Raw genomic sequence first — 16,325 nt, 5'->3', positions numbered from 1 at the left:
TGTCCCAGGTGGTCACTGATGGTCACCTGATGGTCACCAGTGGTCACCAGTGGTCACCAGTGGTCATTCTGTCCCAGGTGGTCACTGATGGTCACTGATGGTCACTCAGTGGTCAACAGTGGTCACTCTGTCCCAGGTGGTCACTGATGGTCACTGATGGTCACCAGTGGTCACCAGTGGTCACCAGTGGTCATTCTGTCCCAGGTGGTCACTGATGGTCACCAGTGGTCACCGCTGGTCACCAGTGGTCACTGTGTCCCAGGTGGTCACTGATGGTCACTGATGGCTGGTCACCAGTGGTCACTGTGTCCCAGGTGGTCACTGATGGTCACTGATGGTCACTGATGGTCACCAGTGGTCACCAGTGGTCACTCTGTCCCAGGTGGGCTCCCTACGCCCCGGGCTGGCCCTGGTGCCTCCGGGCGCTGCCCCCGGCCCTGTGCCCGTGGCCGCCCCCGCCGGCCACGCCTCCTCCGGCCACGCCCCCCGCCGGCATCCCCGACGGCGACGTCACCGCCCGAGTCTCCGTTGATGACGTCACGTGAAGTGATGACATCCCAGGAAGCAATGACATCACAGGAAGCGATGACATCACCGGGGCCGCCCCCACAGCTGTCGCCCACCCTGAGCTTCCCCCTGGGCCACCGCGCCCAGCTGGCCGCGCGCGCCGCCGCCGCGTCAGTCACACCGGGGGGCACCGGGGGTCAGCGGGGGTCAATGAGGGACACTGGGGGTCAACCGGGGTCATTGGGGGTCATCAGGGGTCAAGAGGAGTCAACGGAGGTCAACAAGAGTCAACACGGGTCATTGGGGGTCAACAGGGGACGTTGGGGTCATTGGGGGTCAACGGGGGTCATTGGGGGTCAACATGGGACATTGGGGGTCAACAGGTCATCAAGTGTCACCGGGGGTCATTTGGGGTCACTGGGGGTCAACAGGGGTCACCGGGATCAACGGGGGTCATCAGGGGTCATCAGGGGTCAATGGGGGTCATTGGGGGTCAACACGTGTCATTGGGGGTCAACGGGGCTCAACAGGGGTCATCGGGGTCATTGGGGGTCAACATGAGTCATTGGGGGTCATTGGGGGTCATCGGGGTCAACAGGGGTCATCAGGGGTCGCTGGCGGTCAACAGGGGACATTGGGGGTCACCAGGGGGTCACCAGGGGTCACCAGGGGTCATTGGGGTCAACGGGGTCAACAGGGGTCATCAAGGGTCAACAGGGGTTAATGGGGGTCAACAGTGGTCACTGGGATCAATGGGGGTCAACAGGGGTCATCAGGGGTCATCGGGGTCAAAAGGGGTCATTGGGGGTCATCAGGGGTCATTGGGGTCACCAGGGGTCAATAGGGGTCATTGGGGCTCAATGGGGGTCACCAAAGGTCATCAAAGGTCCCCAAGGGTCACCAGGGGTCATTGAGGGTCCCTGAGGCTCCCAGCCATCCCCCCAATGTCCCCAATGTCCCCGATGTCCCCAACGTCCCCAAATGTCCCCAATCCCCCTGATGTCCCCAACGTCCCCAAATGTCCCCAATCCCCCTGATGTCCCCAATGTCCCTGATGTCCCCAGTGTCCCCGATGTCCCCAACGTCCCCAAATGTCCCCAATCCCCCCGATGTCCCCAACGTCCCCAAATGTCCCCAATCCCCCTGATGTCCCCGATGTCCCCAATGTCCTCAATGTCCCCAATGTCCCCAGTGTCCCCAATGTCCCCGATATCCCCGATGTCCCCAATGTCACCGATGTCCCTGATGTCCCCAATTGTCCCCAATGTCCCCGATGTCCCCAATGTCCCCGATGTCCCCAATGTCCCCAATGTCCCCAGTGTACCCAGTGTCCCCAATGTCCCCAATGTCCCCAGTGTCCCCAATGTCCCCGATGTCCCCAATGTCACCGATGTCCCTGATGTCCCCAATGTCACCGATGTCCCTAATGTCCCTGATGTCCCCAATGTCCCCAATGTCCCCGATGTCCCCAGTGTCCCCAATGTCCCCGATGTCCCCGCTGTCCCCCCAGGCAGATCCGGATCCGGCTCCGGGGGCTCCGTTCCGGCGCTTCCTGGCGCAGCTTTGAGGACGTTCGGGCGGCGCTCGAGGGGCCCGGGACCCCCATCAGCGGTAGGTGCCCCTCCCCCGGTGTCCCCAAGTGTCCCCAAGGTGTCCCCAGGTGTCCCCAGGTGTCCTCACATGTCCCCAAGGTGTTCCAAGGTGCCCCCAGGTGTCCTCAAGTTATCCCCAGGTGTCCTTGAGGTGTCCCCAAGGTGCCCCTGAGTGTCCCCAAGGTGTCCCCAGGTGTCCCCAGGTGTCCCCAGGTGTCCTCACATGTCCCCAAGGTGTTCCAAGGTGCCCCCAGGTGTCCTCAAGTTATCCCCAGGTGTCCTTGAGGTGTCTCCAAGGTGCCCTTGAGTGTCCCCAAGGTGTCCCCAGGTGTCCCCAAGGTACCCCCAGGTGTCCTTGAGGTGTCCCCGAGGTGCCCCTGAGTGTCCCCAAGGTGCCCCCAGGTGTCCCCAAGGTGTCCCCAGGTGTCCCCAGGTGTCCCCAAGGTGCCCCCAAGTGTCCCCGAGGTGTCCCCAGGTGTCCAAGAAATGTTCCCAAGGTGTCCCCACGGTGTCCCCAGCTGTCCTCAAGGTGTCCCCAGGTGTCCTGGAGGTGTCCCCAAGGTGTCCCCAAGTGACCCCAGTGTTACCCCAGATGTCCCAGAGGTGTCCCCAAATGTCCCCAAATGTCCCCAAATGTCCCCGACGTCCCCAATGTCCCCAACGTCCCCGACATCCCCGCAGAGTACGTGGTGCGGCACTGGCAGGAGGACGCGTTTTTCGGGGAGCAGTTCCTGAGTGGGGTGAACCCCGTCCTGCTGCGCCGCTGCCGCCACCTGCCCCCCAACTTCCCCGTCAGCGAGCCCATGGTGGCCCCGAGCCTCGGCCCCGGCACCTCCCTGCGCCGCGAGATGGAGGTGGGGCACCCCAAAAACCCAAAACCACCCCCAAATCTCCCCAAAAACCATCAAAATCACCCCCAAAATCACCCCAAAAACATCCCAGAAACCCCCAAATCACCCCAAAAACCATCAAAATCACCCCAAAAGCACCCCAAAAACATCCCAAAACCACCCCAAGAACCCCTAAAAACACAAAAACCCATTTCGGGGTCCCCAGTATTGGGGTGTCTGGGGGGGGTTCCCATTTGGGGGTCTCCAATTTCGGGGTTCCCCATTTCGGGGGTGTCTGGGGGGGTTCCCATTTGGGGGTCTCCATTTTGTGATTCCCCATTTTGGGGTGTCTGGGGGGGCTCCCATTTGGGGGGGTCTCCATTTCGGTGTTCCTCATTTTTGGGGTTTCGGGGGGTTCCCATTTGGGGTTCCCCAATTTTGGGGGTCCCCATTTCGGGGTTCCCCAATTTTGGGGTGTCTGGGGGGGCTCCCATTTGGGGTTCCCCGATTTTTGGGGTCCCCATTTTTGGAGTCCCCATTTCGGTGTTCCCCAATTTCGGGGTTCCCCATTTGGGGGTTCCCATTTTCGGGGTTCCCATTTTTGGGGTGTCTGGGGGGGCTCCCATTTTGGGGGGGTCTCCATTTCAGTGTTCCTCATTTTTGGGGTGTCTGGGGTGGTTCCCATTTGGGGTTCCCCGATTTTGGGGGTCCCCATTTCGGGGTTCCCCAATTTTGGGGTGTCTGGGGGGGCTCCCATTTGGGGTTCCCCATTTTCGGGGTTCCCCATTTTTGGAGTCCCCATTTCGGTGTTCCCCATTTTCGGGGTTCCCCATTTGGGGGTTCCCATTTTCGGGGTTCCCATTTTTGGGGTGTCTGGGGGGGCTCCCATTTTGGGGGGGTCTCCATTTCAGTGTTCCTCATTTTTGGGGTGTCTGGGGTGGTTCCCATTTGGGGTTCCCCGATTTTGGGGGTCCCCATTTCGGGGTTCCCCAATTTTGGGGTGTCTGGGGGGGGCTCCCATTTGGGGTTCCCCGATTTTTGGGGTCCCCATTTTTGGAGTCCCCATTTCGGTGTTCCCCAATTTCGGGGTTCCCCATTTGGGGGTTCCCATTTTCGGGGTTCCCATTTTTGGGGTGTCTGGGGGGGCTCCCATTTTGGGGGGGTCTCCATTTCAGTGTTCCTCATTTTTGGGGTGTCTGGGGGGGCTCCCATTTGGGGTTCCCCGATTTTGGGGGTCCCCATTTCGGGGTTCCCCAATTTTGGGGTGTCTGGGGGGGCTCCCATTTGGGGTTCCCCGATTTTTGGGGTCCCCATTTTTGGAGTCCCCATTTCGGTGTTCCCCAATTTCGGGGTTCCCCATTTGGGGGTTCCCATTTTCGGGGTTCCCATTTTTGGGGTGTCTGGGGGGGTTCCCATTTGGGGGGGGTCTCCATTTCGGTGTTCCTCATTTTTGGGGTGTCTGGGGGGGTTCCCATTTAGGGTTCCCCAATTTTGGGGGTTCCCATTATCGGGGTCCCCATTTTTGGGGTGTCTGGGGGGGTTCCCATTTGGGGTTCCCCAATTTTGGGGGTTCCCATTATCGAGGTCCCCATTTTTGGGGTGTCTGGGGGGGTTCCCATTTGGGGTTCCCCAATTTTGGGGGTTCCCATTATCGGGGTCCCCATTTTTGGGGTGTCTGGGGGGGTTCCCATTTGGGGTTCCCCGATTTTGGGGGGTTCCCATTATCGGGGTCCCCATTTTTGGGGTGTCTGGGGGGGTTCCCATTTGGGGTTCCCCAATTTTGTGGGTTCCCATTATCGGGGTTCCCATTTTTGGGGTGTCTGGGGGGGGCTCCCATTTGGGGGTCCCCATTTTCTGGGTTCCCCATTTTCGGGGTTCCCCATTTTGGGGGTCTCCATTTTCGGGGTTCCCCATTTTGGGGGTGTCGGTGCCGCAGGCCGGGCGCCTCTTCCTGGCCGATTACGCGCTGCTGGAGGGGCTCCCCACGGGGGACATCGGGGGACGCCCCCAGTTCCTGGCCGCCCCCCTGTGCCTGCTCTGGCTCAGCCCCCGCGGCCACCTGCTGCCCGTGGCCATCCAGGTACGGCCCCGGCTGGCCACCAGCTGCCCCAAGTGTCCCCAGATGTCCCCAAGTGTCCCCAAATGTCCCCAAATGTCCCAAAGGGTCCCCAAATGTCCCCCATTTTCCCAAATGTCCCCAAATGGCCCCCCTTGTCCCTTTGGGATCCCCCCGTGTCCTGAAATGTCCCCAAATGTTCTCTGTGTCCCCAAATGTCCCAAAGTGTCCCCAAATGTCCCAAAGGGTCCCCAAATGGCCCCCGTGTCACTTTGGGACCCCCAAATGTCCCGAAATGTCCCCTCGTGTCCCTTTGGGATCCCCCCGTGTCCCCAAATGTCCCCCCATGTCCCCAAATGTCCCAAAGTGTCCCCAAATATCCCAAAATGTCCCCAAATGTCCCAAGGTGTCCCCAAATGGCCCCAAATGGCCCCCATGTCACTTTGACATCCCCCAGTGTCCCCAGATGTCCCCAAGTGTCCCCAAATGTCCACTCCGTGTCCCCAAATGTTCCCTGTGTCCCCAAATGTCCCAAAATATCCCCAAATGTCCCCAAATGTCCCCAAGTGTCCCCCCATGTCCCTTTGGGATTGCCTCGTGTTCTCAGATGTCCCCAGGTGTCCCCAAATGTCCCCAAGTGTCCCCAAGTGTCCCCCGTGACCCCAAATGGCCCCAAATGTCCCCCGTGACCCCAAATGTTCTCTGTGTCCCCAGATGTCCCCCTGTGTCCCCAAATGTCCCCCATGTCCCTTTGGGATCCCCCCGTGTCCCCAAATGTCCCAAAGGGTCCCCAAATGGCCCCCGTGTCACTTTGGGATCCCTCTGTGTCCCAAATGTCCCCAAATGTCCCAAAGGGTCCCCAAATGGCCCCCGTGTCACTTTGGGATCCCCCCGTGTCCCCAAATGTCCCAAAGGGTCCCCAAATGTCCCCTGCGCCCCTTTGGGATCCCCCCGTGTCCCCAGATGGCCCCAGATGGCCCCAGATGTCCCCAAGTGTCCCCGTGTCCCCAAATCTCCCCATATGTCCCCCTGTGTCCCAAAATGTCCCAAAATGTCCCTAAATTGTCCCCAAATGTGCCCAAATGTCCCAAAGGGTCCCCAAGTGTCCCCCTGTGTCCCTTTGGGATCCCCCGTGTCCCCTCCGTGTCCCTCTGCCTCCCCACCCCTGCTGACCCCCGGTGTCCCCCACTGACCCCACTGACCATCAATGACCATCATTGACCATCACTGACCATCAATGACCATCACTGACCACCACTGACCACCACTGACCAACACTGACCCCCACTGACCATCACTGACCACCACTGACCACCACTGACCATCACTGACCCCACTGACCATCACTGACCACCACTGACCACCACTGACCAACACTGACCATCACTGACCACCACTGACCATCACTGACCACCACTGACCATCACTGACCCCCACTGACCCCACTGACCACCACTGACCACCACTGAACATCACTGACCACCACTGACCATCACTGACCATCACTGACCCCCACTGACCCCACTGACCACCACTGACCACCACAGACCATCACTGACCCCCACTGACCCCACTGACCACCACTGACCACCACAGACCATCACTGATCACCACTGACCACCACTGACCACCACTGACCACCACTGACCATCACAGACCCCACTGACCACCACTGACCACCACAGACCATCACTGATCACCACTGACCACCACTGACCACCACTGACCACCACTGACCACCACTGACCACCACTGACCCCCACTGACCACCACTGACCACCACTGACCATCACTGACCACCACTGACCCCAGTGACCATCACTGACCACCACTGACCATCACTGACCACCACAGACCAACACTGACCATCACTGACCATCACTGACCACCACTGACCCCAGTGACCATCACTGACCACCACTGACCATCACTGACCATCACTGACCACCACTGACCAACACTGACCATCACTGACCATCACTGACCAACACTGACCAACACTGACCATCACTGACCATCACTGACCAACACTGACCACCACTGACCCCCACTGACCATCACTGACCATCACTGACCATCACTGACCAACACTGACCACCACTGACCCCACTGACCATCACTGACCAACACTGACCACCACTGACCAACACTGACCATCACTGACCATCACTGACCAACACTGACCATCACTGACCACCACTGACCACCACTGACCCCACTGACCATCACTGACCAACACTGACCACCACTGACCCCACTGACCATCACTGACCATCACTGACCACCACTGACCAACACTGACCACCACTGACCATCACTGACCACCACTGACCACCACTGACCAACACTGACCATCACTGACCAACACTGACCCCCACTGACCACCACTGACCATCACTGACCAACACTGACCATCACTGACCAGCACTGACCACCAGTGACCACCACTGACCACCACTGACCACCACTGACCATCACTGACCATCACTGACCACCACTGACCACCACTGACCCCACTGACCCCACTGACCATCACTGACCACCACTGACCCCCACTGACCCCACTGACCATCACTGACCACCACTGACCACCACTGACCACCACTGACCCCCACTGACCATCACTGACCAACACTATCCCCAGTGACCACCACTGACCACCACTGACCACCACTGACCATCACTGACCAACACTGACCATCACTGACCACCACTGACCACCATTGACCCCATTGACCCCCACTGACCACCATGTCCCTCACTGACCATCACTGACCATCACTATCCCCAGTGACCACCACTGACCACCACTGACCCCTGCTGACCCCACTGACCATCACTGACCACCACTGACCACCACTGACCACCACTGACCCCACTGACCCTACTGACCCCTGGTGTCCCCTGCTGACCCCACTGACCCCTGCTGACCCCACTGACCCCACTGACCCCTGGTGTCCCCTGATGTCCCTGCTGACCCCTGCTGACCCCTGTTGACCCCATTGACCCCTGCTGACCCTTCTGACCCCACTGACCCCTGCTGACCCCACTGACCCCTGGTGTCCCCTGCTGACCCCACTGACCCCTGCTGACCCCACTGACCCCACTGACCCCACTGACCCCTGCTGACCCCACTGACCCCTGCTGACCCTTCTGACCCCACTGACCCCTGCTGACCCCACTGACCCCTGTTGACCCCACTGACCCCTGCTGACCCCACTGACCCCTGCTGACCCTTCTGACCCCACTGACCCCACTGACCCCTGCTGACCCCACTGACCCCTGCTGACCCCACTGACCCCTGTTGGCCCCACTGACCCCTGCTGACCCCACTGACCCCTGCTGACCCCCACTGACCCCTGGTGTCCCCTGTTGACCCCACTGACCCCTGCTGACCCCACTGACCCCTGCTGACCCCACTGACCCCTGCTGACCCTTCTGACCCCACTGACCCCTGCTGACCCCACTGACCCCTGCTGACCCCACTGACCCCTGCTGACCCTTCTGACCCCACTGACCCCACTGACCCCTGCTGACCCCAGTGTCCCCGTTGTCCCCCCAGCTGTCCCAGCGCCCTGGGCCGGGGTCCCCGATTTTCCTCCCGGGGGGCCGGGGCTGGACTCTCGCCAAGCTGTGGGTGAGGGGCGCCCACTTCGTCCTGCACGAGATGGTCACTCACCTGCTGCACGGCCACTTCCTGGCCGAGGTCTTCGCCGTGGCCACCCAGCACCTGCCCGTGGCCCACCCTGTGCACCAGGTACCCCCAAAAACCTGTACCTCGAAAAGCCCATCCCAAAAACCCATCCCTGACCCCAAAAACTGCACCCTGACCCCAAAAATCCCAACCCTGGCCCCAAAAACTGCACCCCAAAATCCCCATCCCAAAAACCCATCCCTGACCCCAAAAACTGCACCCTGACCCCTAAAATCCCAACTCTGACCCCAAAAACTGCACCCTGACCCTAAAAATCCCAACCCTGACCCCAAAAACTGCACCCTGACCCCAAAAATCCCAACCCTGACCCCAAAAACTGCACCCTGACCCCAAAAATCCCAACCCTGACCCCAAAAACTGCACCCCAACCCCAAAAACTGCACCCCAAAATTCCCGTCCCAAAATCCCCAACCCCTGACCCCAAAAATCCCAACCCTGACCCCAAAAACTGCACCCCAAAATCCCATCCCAAAAACCCATCCCTCACCCCAAAAACTGCACCCTGACCCCTAAAATACCAACTCTGACCCCAAAAACTGCACCCTGACCCTAAAAATCCCAACCCTGACCCCAAAAACTGCACCCCAAAATTCCCGTCCCAAAATCCCCAACCCTGACCCCAAAAATCCCAACCCTGACCCCAAAAACTGCACCCCAACCCCAAAAACTGCATCCCAAAATCCCCATCCCAAAACCCCATCCCTGACCCCAAAAACTGCACCCAGAAATCCCCGTCCAAAATCCCCAACCATGACCCCAAAAATCCCAACCCTGACCCCAACCCCCCAATCCCCCTAATGTCCCCATTAATGTCCCCAATGTCCCCAACGCCCCCAGTGTCCCCAGTGTCCCCATTAATGTCCCTGATGTCCCCAATGTCCCCAATGTCCCTGATGTCCCCAATGTCCCCAATGTCCCCAATGTCCCCATTAATGTCCCCAATGTCCACGATGTCCCTGATGTCCCCAATGTCCCTGATGTCCCCAATGTCCCCAATGCCCCAGATGTCCCCAATGTCCCCATTAATGTCCCCAATGTCCGCGATGTCCCTGATGTCCCCAATGTCCCCGATGTCCCCATTAATGTCCCTGATGTCCCCCATGTCCCCAACGCCCCCGATGTCCCCAATGTCCCCAATGTCCCCATTAATGTCTCCAATGTCCCCAATGTCCCCGATGTCCCCGATGTCCCCAATGTCCCCAATGCCCCTGATGTCCCCGATGTCCCCAATGTCCCCGATGTCCCCATTTATGTTCCCGATGTCCCTAATGTCCCCAACACCCTGATGTCCCTGATGTCCCCAATGTTCCCGATGTCCCCAATGTCCCCAACGCCCCTGATGTCCCCGATGTCCCCAATGTCCCCGATGTCCCCATTTATGTTCCCGATGTCCCTAATGTCCCCAACACCCTGATGTCCCTGATGTCCCCAATGTCCCCGATGTCCCCATTAATGTCCCCGATGTCCCCAGCTGCTCCTCCCCCACCTGCGTTTCACCTTCCACATCAACATCCTGGCACGGGAGACGCTGCTGAACCCCGGCGGCATCATCGACCAGGTGAGCCGGCCACGCCTGGGTCACTGGTGTCACCTCTGTGTCACCTGGGTCACCGGTGTCACCAGTGTCACCTGTTTCTCACCTGTGTGTCACCTGTGTGTCACCTGTGCCACCGGTGTCACTGGTATGTTACCTGTGTGCCGCCTGTGTCACCTGTGTCACCTCAGTGTCACCTGTGTCACCTGTGTCACCTGTGTGTCACCTGTGTCACCTGTGTCACCTGTGTGGGACCTGTGTGTCACCTATGTCACCTGTGTGTCACCTGTGTCACCTGTGTCACCTGTGCCACCTGTGTCACCTGTGCCACCTGTGTGTCACCTGTGTCACCTGTGTCACCTGTGCCACCTGTGTGTCACCTGTGTCACGTGTGTCACCTGTGTGTCACCTGTGCCACCTGTGTGTCACCTGTGTCACCTGTGTCACCTGTGCCACCTGTGTGTCACCTGTGTCACCTGTGTCACCTGTGTGTGACCTGTGTGTCACCTGTGTCACCTGTGTGTCACCTGTGTCATCTGTGTGCCACCTGTGTCACCTGTGTCACATGTGTCATCTGTGTGCCACCTGTGTGGCTGAGAGGGGACCCAGGGGACACTGAGGGTGGTACTGTCCCCAGGCCACCACGGTGGGACACTGAGGGTGGCACTGTCCCCTGGCCACCACGGTGGGACCCAGGGGACACTGAGGGATGGCACTGTCCCCAGGCCACCGTGGTGGGACACTGAGGGTGGCACTGTCCCCTGGCCACCGAGGTGGGACCCAGGGGACACTGAGGGTGGCACTGTCCCCTGGCCACCGAGGTGGGACCCAGGGGACACTGAGGGTGGCACTGTCCTCAGGCCACCACGGTGGGACACTGAGGGTGGCACTGTCCTCAGGCCACCATGGTGGGACACTGAAGGTGGCACTGTCCCCTGGCCACCACGGTGGGACACTGAGGGTGGCACTGTCCCCTGGCCACCACGGTGGCACCCAGGGGACACTGAGGGTGGCACTGTCCCCTGGCCACCACGGTGGGACACTGAGGGGTGGCACTGGCCCCAGGCCACCGAGGTGGGACCCAGGGGACACTGAGGGTGGCACTGTCCTCAGGCCACCACGGTGGGACCCAGGGGACACTGAGGGGTGGCACTGGCCCCAGGCCACCGAGGTGGGACCCAGGGGACACTGAGGGTGGCACTGTCCCCAGGCCACCAAGGTGGGACCCAGGGGACACTGAGGGTGGCACTGTCCCCTGGCCACCGAGGTGGGACCCAGGGGACACTGAGGGTGGCACTGTCCTCAGGCCACCACGGTGGGACACTGAGGGTGGCACAGTCCCCTGGCCACCACGGTGGGACACTGAGGGTGGCACTGTCCCCTGGCCACCGAGGTGGGACCCAGGGGACACTGAGGGTGGCACTGTCCCCAGGCCACCGCGGTGGGCCGCGAGGGGACGCTGGCGCTGGTGGCCCGCGGCACGGCGGCGCTGACGTTCCGCGAGCTCTGTGTCCCCGACGACGTGGCCGAGCGCGGCGTTGGGGACATCCCCGGCTACCACTACAGGGACGACGCGCTGGACATCTGGGGCGCCATTGAGAGGTGGGAACACGCAGGGGACGCGGGGGGGACAGCGGGGACAGGGAGGTGGGGGCAATGGGATGGGGATGGTGGGGACAATGGAATGGGGACAGTGGGGACAGGGAGGTGGGGACAATGGGGACAGTGGAGACAGGGAGGTGGGGACATGGGGACAGTGGGGACAATGGGGACAATGGGGGCATGGAGGTGGGGACGGTGGTGACATGGAGATGGGGACAATGGGGACATGGAGGTGGCAGTGGTGGGGACAATGGGGACATGGAGGTGGGGACATGGAGGTGGCAGTGGTGGGGACATGGAGGTGGCAGTGGTGGGGACAATGGGGACATGGAGGTGGGGACAGTGGGGACATGGAGATGAGGCAAGTGGGGACAATGGGATGGGGACAGTGAGGACAGGGAGGTGGGGACAGCAGGGACAGGGAGGTGGGGACGGTGGGGACATGGAGATGGGGACAATGGGGACATGGAGGTGGCAGTGGTGGGGACCGTGGGATGGGAATGGTGGGGACAATGGGGACATGGAGATGGGGACAATGGGGACATGGAGATGGGGACAGTGGGGACATGGAGGTGGCAGTGGTGGGGACATGGAGGTGGCAGTGGTGGGGACAATGGGGACAGTGGGATGGGGACAGTGGGGACAGGGAGGTGGGGACAGTGGGGACAGGGAGGTGGGGACGGTGGGGACATGGAGATGGGGACAATGGGGACATGGAGGTGGCAGTGGTGGGGACCGTGGGATGGGAATGGTGGGGACAATGGGGACATGGAGATGGGGACAATGGGGACATGGAGATGGGGACAGTGGGGACATGGAGGTGGCAGTGGTGGGGACATGGAGGTGGCAGTGGTGGGGACAATGGGATGGGAATGGTGGGGACAATGGGGACAGTGAGATGGGGACAGTGGGGACAATGGCATGGGGACAATGGAGACATGGAGGTGGCAGTGGTGGGGACAATGGGGACAGTGGGATGGGGACAGTGGGGACATGGAGATGGGGACAGTGGGGACAGGGAGGTGGAGACGGTGGGGACATGGAGATGGGGACAATGGGGACATGGAGGTGGCAGTGGTGGGGACAATGGGGTGGGAATGGTGGGGACAATGCAGACATGGAGATGGGGACAGTGGGGACATGGAGGTGGGAATGGTGGGGACAATGGGGACATGGAGATGGGGACAGTGGGGACATGGAGGTGGGAATGGTGGGGACAATGGGGACATGGAGATGGGGACAGTGGGGACATGGAGGTGGCAGTGATGGGGACAGTGGGGACATGGAGGTGGGAATGGTGGAGACAATGGGGACAGTGAGGATGGGGACAGGGACCCCAGGGAGGTGACAAGGTGAACAGGGCCATGGAGATAGGACATCAGCGATGGTGGGGACAGATGATGGGGACATGGGGACAGGGCCATGGGGCGGGATGGGTGTGATACCGGTGTCCCCGCGTGTCACCGGTGTCTCCACGGTGTCCCAGCTACGTGCAGGGGATCGTGGAGCTTTTCTACGCCGAGGACAGCGAGGTGGCCGAGGACGAGGAGCTGCAGGAGTGGGTGGGAGAGATCTTCACCTACGGCGTCCTGGGCAACGAGAAGAGCGGTAGGGGACACCGGGGGTGGGGGTGACAGGGACGTGGTGGTGATGGATCATGGTCATGGTCATGGTCATGGAATGGCCAAGTCATGGTCATGGCATGGTCATGGTCATGGTTATCGGCATGGTCAAGTCATTGTCATGGGCATAGGCATGGGCATGGTCATGGCATGGTCATGGCATGGTCATGGGCAAGTCATGGCATGGTCATGGTCAAGTCATCGTCATGGGCATGGGCATGGGCATGGGCATGGTCATGGCATGGTCATGGCAGGGTCATGGGCAAGTCATGGTCATGGTCATGGCATGGTCATGGTCAAGTCATCGTCATGGGCATGGGCATGGGCATGGGCATGGTCATGGCATGGTCATGGCAGGGTCATGGGCAAGTCATGGTCATGGTCATGGCATGGTCATGGTCAAGTCATCGTCATGGTCATGGCATGGTCATGGCATGGTCAAGTCGTGGTCATGGCATGGTCATGGTCATGGTCAAGTCATGGTCATGGCATGGTCAAGTCATGGTCATGGTATGGTCATGGTCATGGCATGGTCATGGCATAGTCATGGCATGGTCATGGTCATGGTCATGGTCATGGTCATGGCTATGGTCATGGCATAGCCATGGCATGGCCATGGCATAGTCATGGCATGGTCATAGGATGGTCAAGTCATGGTCATGGTCAAGTCATGGTCATAGCCAAGTCATGGTCATGGTCAGGTCATGGTCATGGTCATGGTCGTGGTCAAGGAATAGGGTGGCCCCACTCACATCCATGGCCAGGGCCCGGGTGGTGACGTGCTGGGGGTGGCCCTTGGGAGGTGACATCACTGTGGTGGGTGACATCATTGCGGTGGGTGACATCATTGCGGTGGGTGACATCATTGCGGTGGGTGACAACCCTATTTGGTGACATCGTTTTGTTTGGTGACATCACTGTGATGGGTGACATCGTCATGGTGGGTGACCGCCATGTTTGGTGACACCTCCATGGTGTGTGACATCACCCGGCGGGTGCCACCCCCCCACTGATGGGTGATGTCCCCTCAATGTCCCCTCAATGTCCCCTTTGTCCCCCCAGGGTTCCCGTCCAAGCTCTGTGGCCGCCCCGAGCTGGTCAAGTTCCTGACCATGATCATCTTCTGCTGCTCCGCCCGGCACGCGGCCGTCAACAGCGGCCAGGTGGCACCTGGGGACACCTGGGGACACTTGGGGACACCGGGGGGGAGGGAGACCGTGTCTGTCAGGCTCAGCCGTGGCCACAAACCCCACCTTGGTGGCCACCAAGGGGACGTGACAACCTCCAGTGACCCCAGTGGGACCCTGGTGACCCCAGGTGACCCTTTAGTGGCCACAGTGGCCATAGAGATGTGACAACCCTTGGGTGACCCCGATGGCACCGGAGTGACCCCTGTGCGACCCTGGTGACCCCTTGGTGGCCACAATGGCCACAGGGACGAGACAACCCCCGGGTGACCCCATGGGACCTGAGTGACCCCAGGGCAGGTTTGGGGTCTGTGACCCCTGTGACCCCCAGGTGACCCCAGGGCAGGTTTGGGGTCTGTGACCCCCAGGTCACCCCGGGGCCATTTTGGGGACTGTGACCCCATGGGACCTGAGTGACCACTGTGACCCCCAGGTCACCCCAGGTCATTTTTGGCGCTGGTGACCCCCTGTGACCCCCATGACCCCCAGGTCACCCCAGGTCACTTTTGGGGCTGGTGACCCCTGTAACCCCCGTGACCCCCAGGTCACCCCAGGTCACTTTTGGGGCCGGTGACCCCCCCCGTGACCCCCAGGTGACCCCAGGTCACTTTTGGCGCTGGTGACCCCTTGTGACCCCCGTGACCCCCAGGTCACCCCAGGTCACTTTTGGCGCTGGTGACCCCTGTGACCCCCATGACCCCCAGGTCACCCCGGGTCACTTTTGGGGCTGGTGACCCCTGTAACCCCCATGACCCCCAGGTCACCCCAGGTCACTTTTGGGGCCGGTGACCCCCCCGTGACCCCCAGGTGACCCCAGGTCACTTTTGGCGCTGGTGACCCCCGTGACCCCCAGGTGACCCCGGGTCACTTTTGGCGCTGGTGACCCCTGTGACCCCCATGACCCCCAGGTGACCTCAGGTCACTTTTGGCGCTGGTGACCCCCTGTGATCCCCGTGACCCCCAGGTCACCTCAGGTCACTTTTGGGGCCGGTGACCCCCCCCGTGACCCCGCTGTCCCCTCCCCCAGTACGACTACGCGGCCTGGATGCCCAACACGCCGGGCACGCTGCAGCGGCCGCCGCCGGCCAGCGAGGACGAGGCCACCGAGGAGCTGCTGCTGGCCACCCTGCCGGCCCCCGAGGCCACCGGCGCCCTGCTGGCCCTGCTCAGCGTGGTCAGCTACGAGGGGGGCGAGCCGGTGAGACGGGGGACACTGGGGACACTGGGGACACTGAGGACATTGGGGACACTGGGGACACTGGGGGACACTGGGGATTTGGGGACAATGGGGGGATTTGGGGACATTGGGGACACTGGGGACACTGGGGGACACTGGGGATTTGGGGACACTGGGGGGATTTGGGGACACTGAGGACACTGAGGACATTGGGGACATTGGGGACACTGGGGGGATTTGGGGACACTGGGGACACTGAGGACATTGGGGACATTGGGGACACTGGGGGGATTTGGGGACATTGGGGACACTGGGGACACTGGGGATTTGGGGACATTGGGGGGATTTGGGGACATTGGGGACACTGGGGACACTGGGGATTTGGGGACATTGGGGACACTGGGGATTTGGGGATTTGGGGACATTGGGGACACTCGGGGGATTTGGGGATTTGGGGACATTGGGGACACTGGGGGGATTTGGGGATTTGGGGACACTGGGGA

General features: G+C 60.9%; 1 protein-coding gene across 1 annotated transcript; it reads left to right on the top strand.

The window, feature by feature from the left end:
* Positions 1-585: 585 nt before the first annotated feature.
* LOC137467964 (polyunsaturated fatty acid lipoxygenase ALOX15B-like) lies at positions 586-15,843 on the top strand (the record flags this gene model as incomplete). The annotated part of the gene is made up of 10 exons (XM_068179361.1): positions 586-681; positions 1,980-2,118; positions 2,781-2,953; positions 4,866-5,009; positions 8,548-8,742; positions 10,172-10,258; positions 11,667-11,836; positions 13,323-13,444; positions 14,521-14,621; positions 15,673-15,843. Coding segments are annotated over exons 1-10 (1,398 nt in total), but the record flags the coding sequence as incomplete, so codon positions are not given.
* Positions 15,844-16,325: the final 482 nt, after the last annotated feature.

This window comes from Anomalospiza imberbis, unplaced genomic scaffold (genome assembly GCF_031753505.1).
Source record: "Anomalospiza imberbis isolate Cuckoo-Finch-1a 21T00152 unplaced genomic scaffold, ASM3175350v1 scaffold_916, whole genome shotgun sequence".
NCBI lineage: Eukaryota > Metazoa > Chordata > Aves > Passeriformes > Viduidae > Anomalospiza > Anomalospiza imberbis.
The sequence above is the reverse complement of the archived record's forward strand: the minus strand, read 5'-3'. Positions and strand labels throughout refer to the sequence as shown.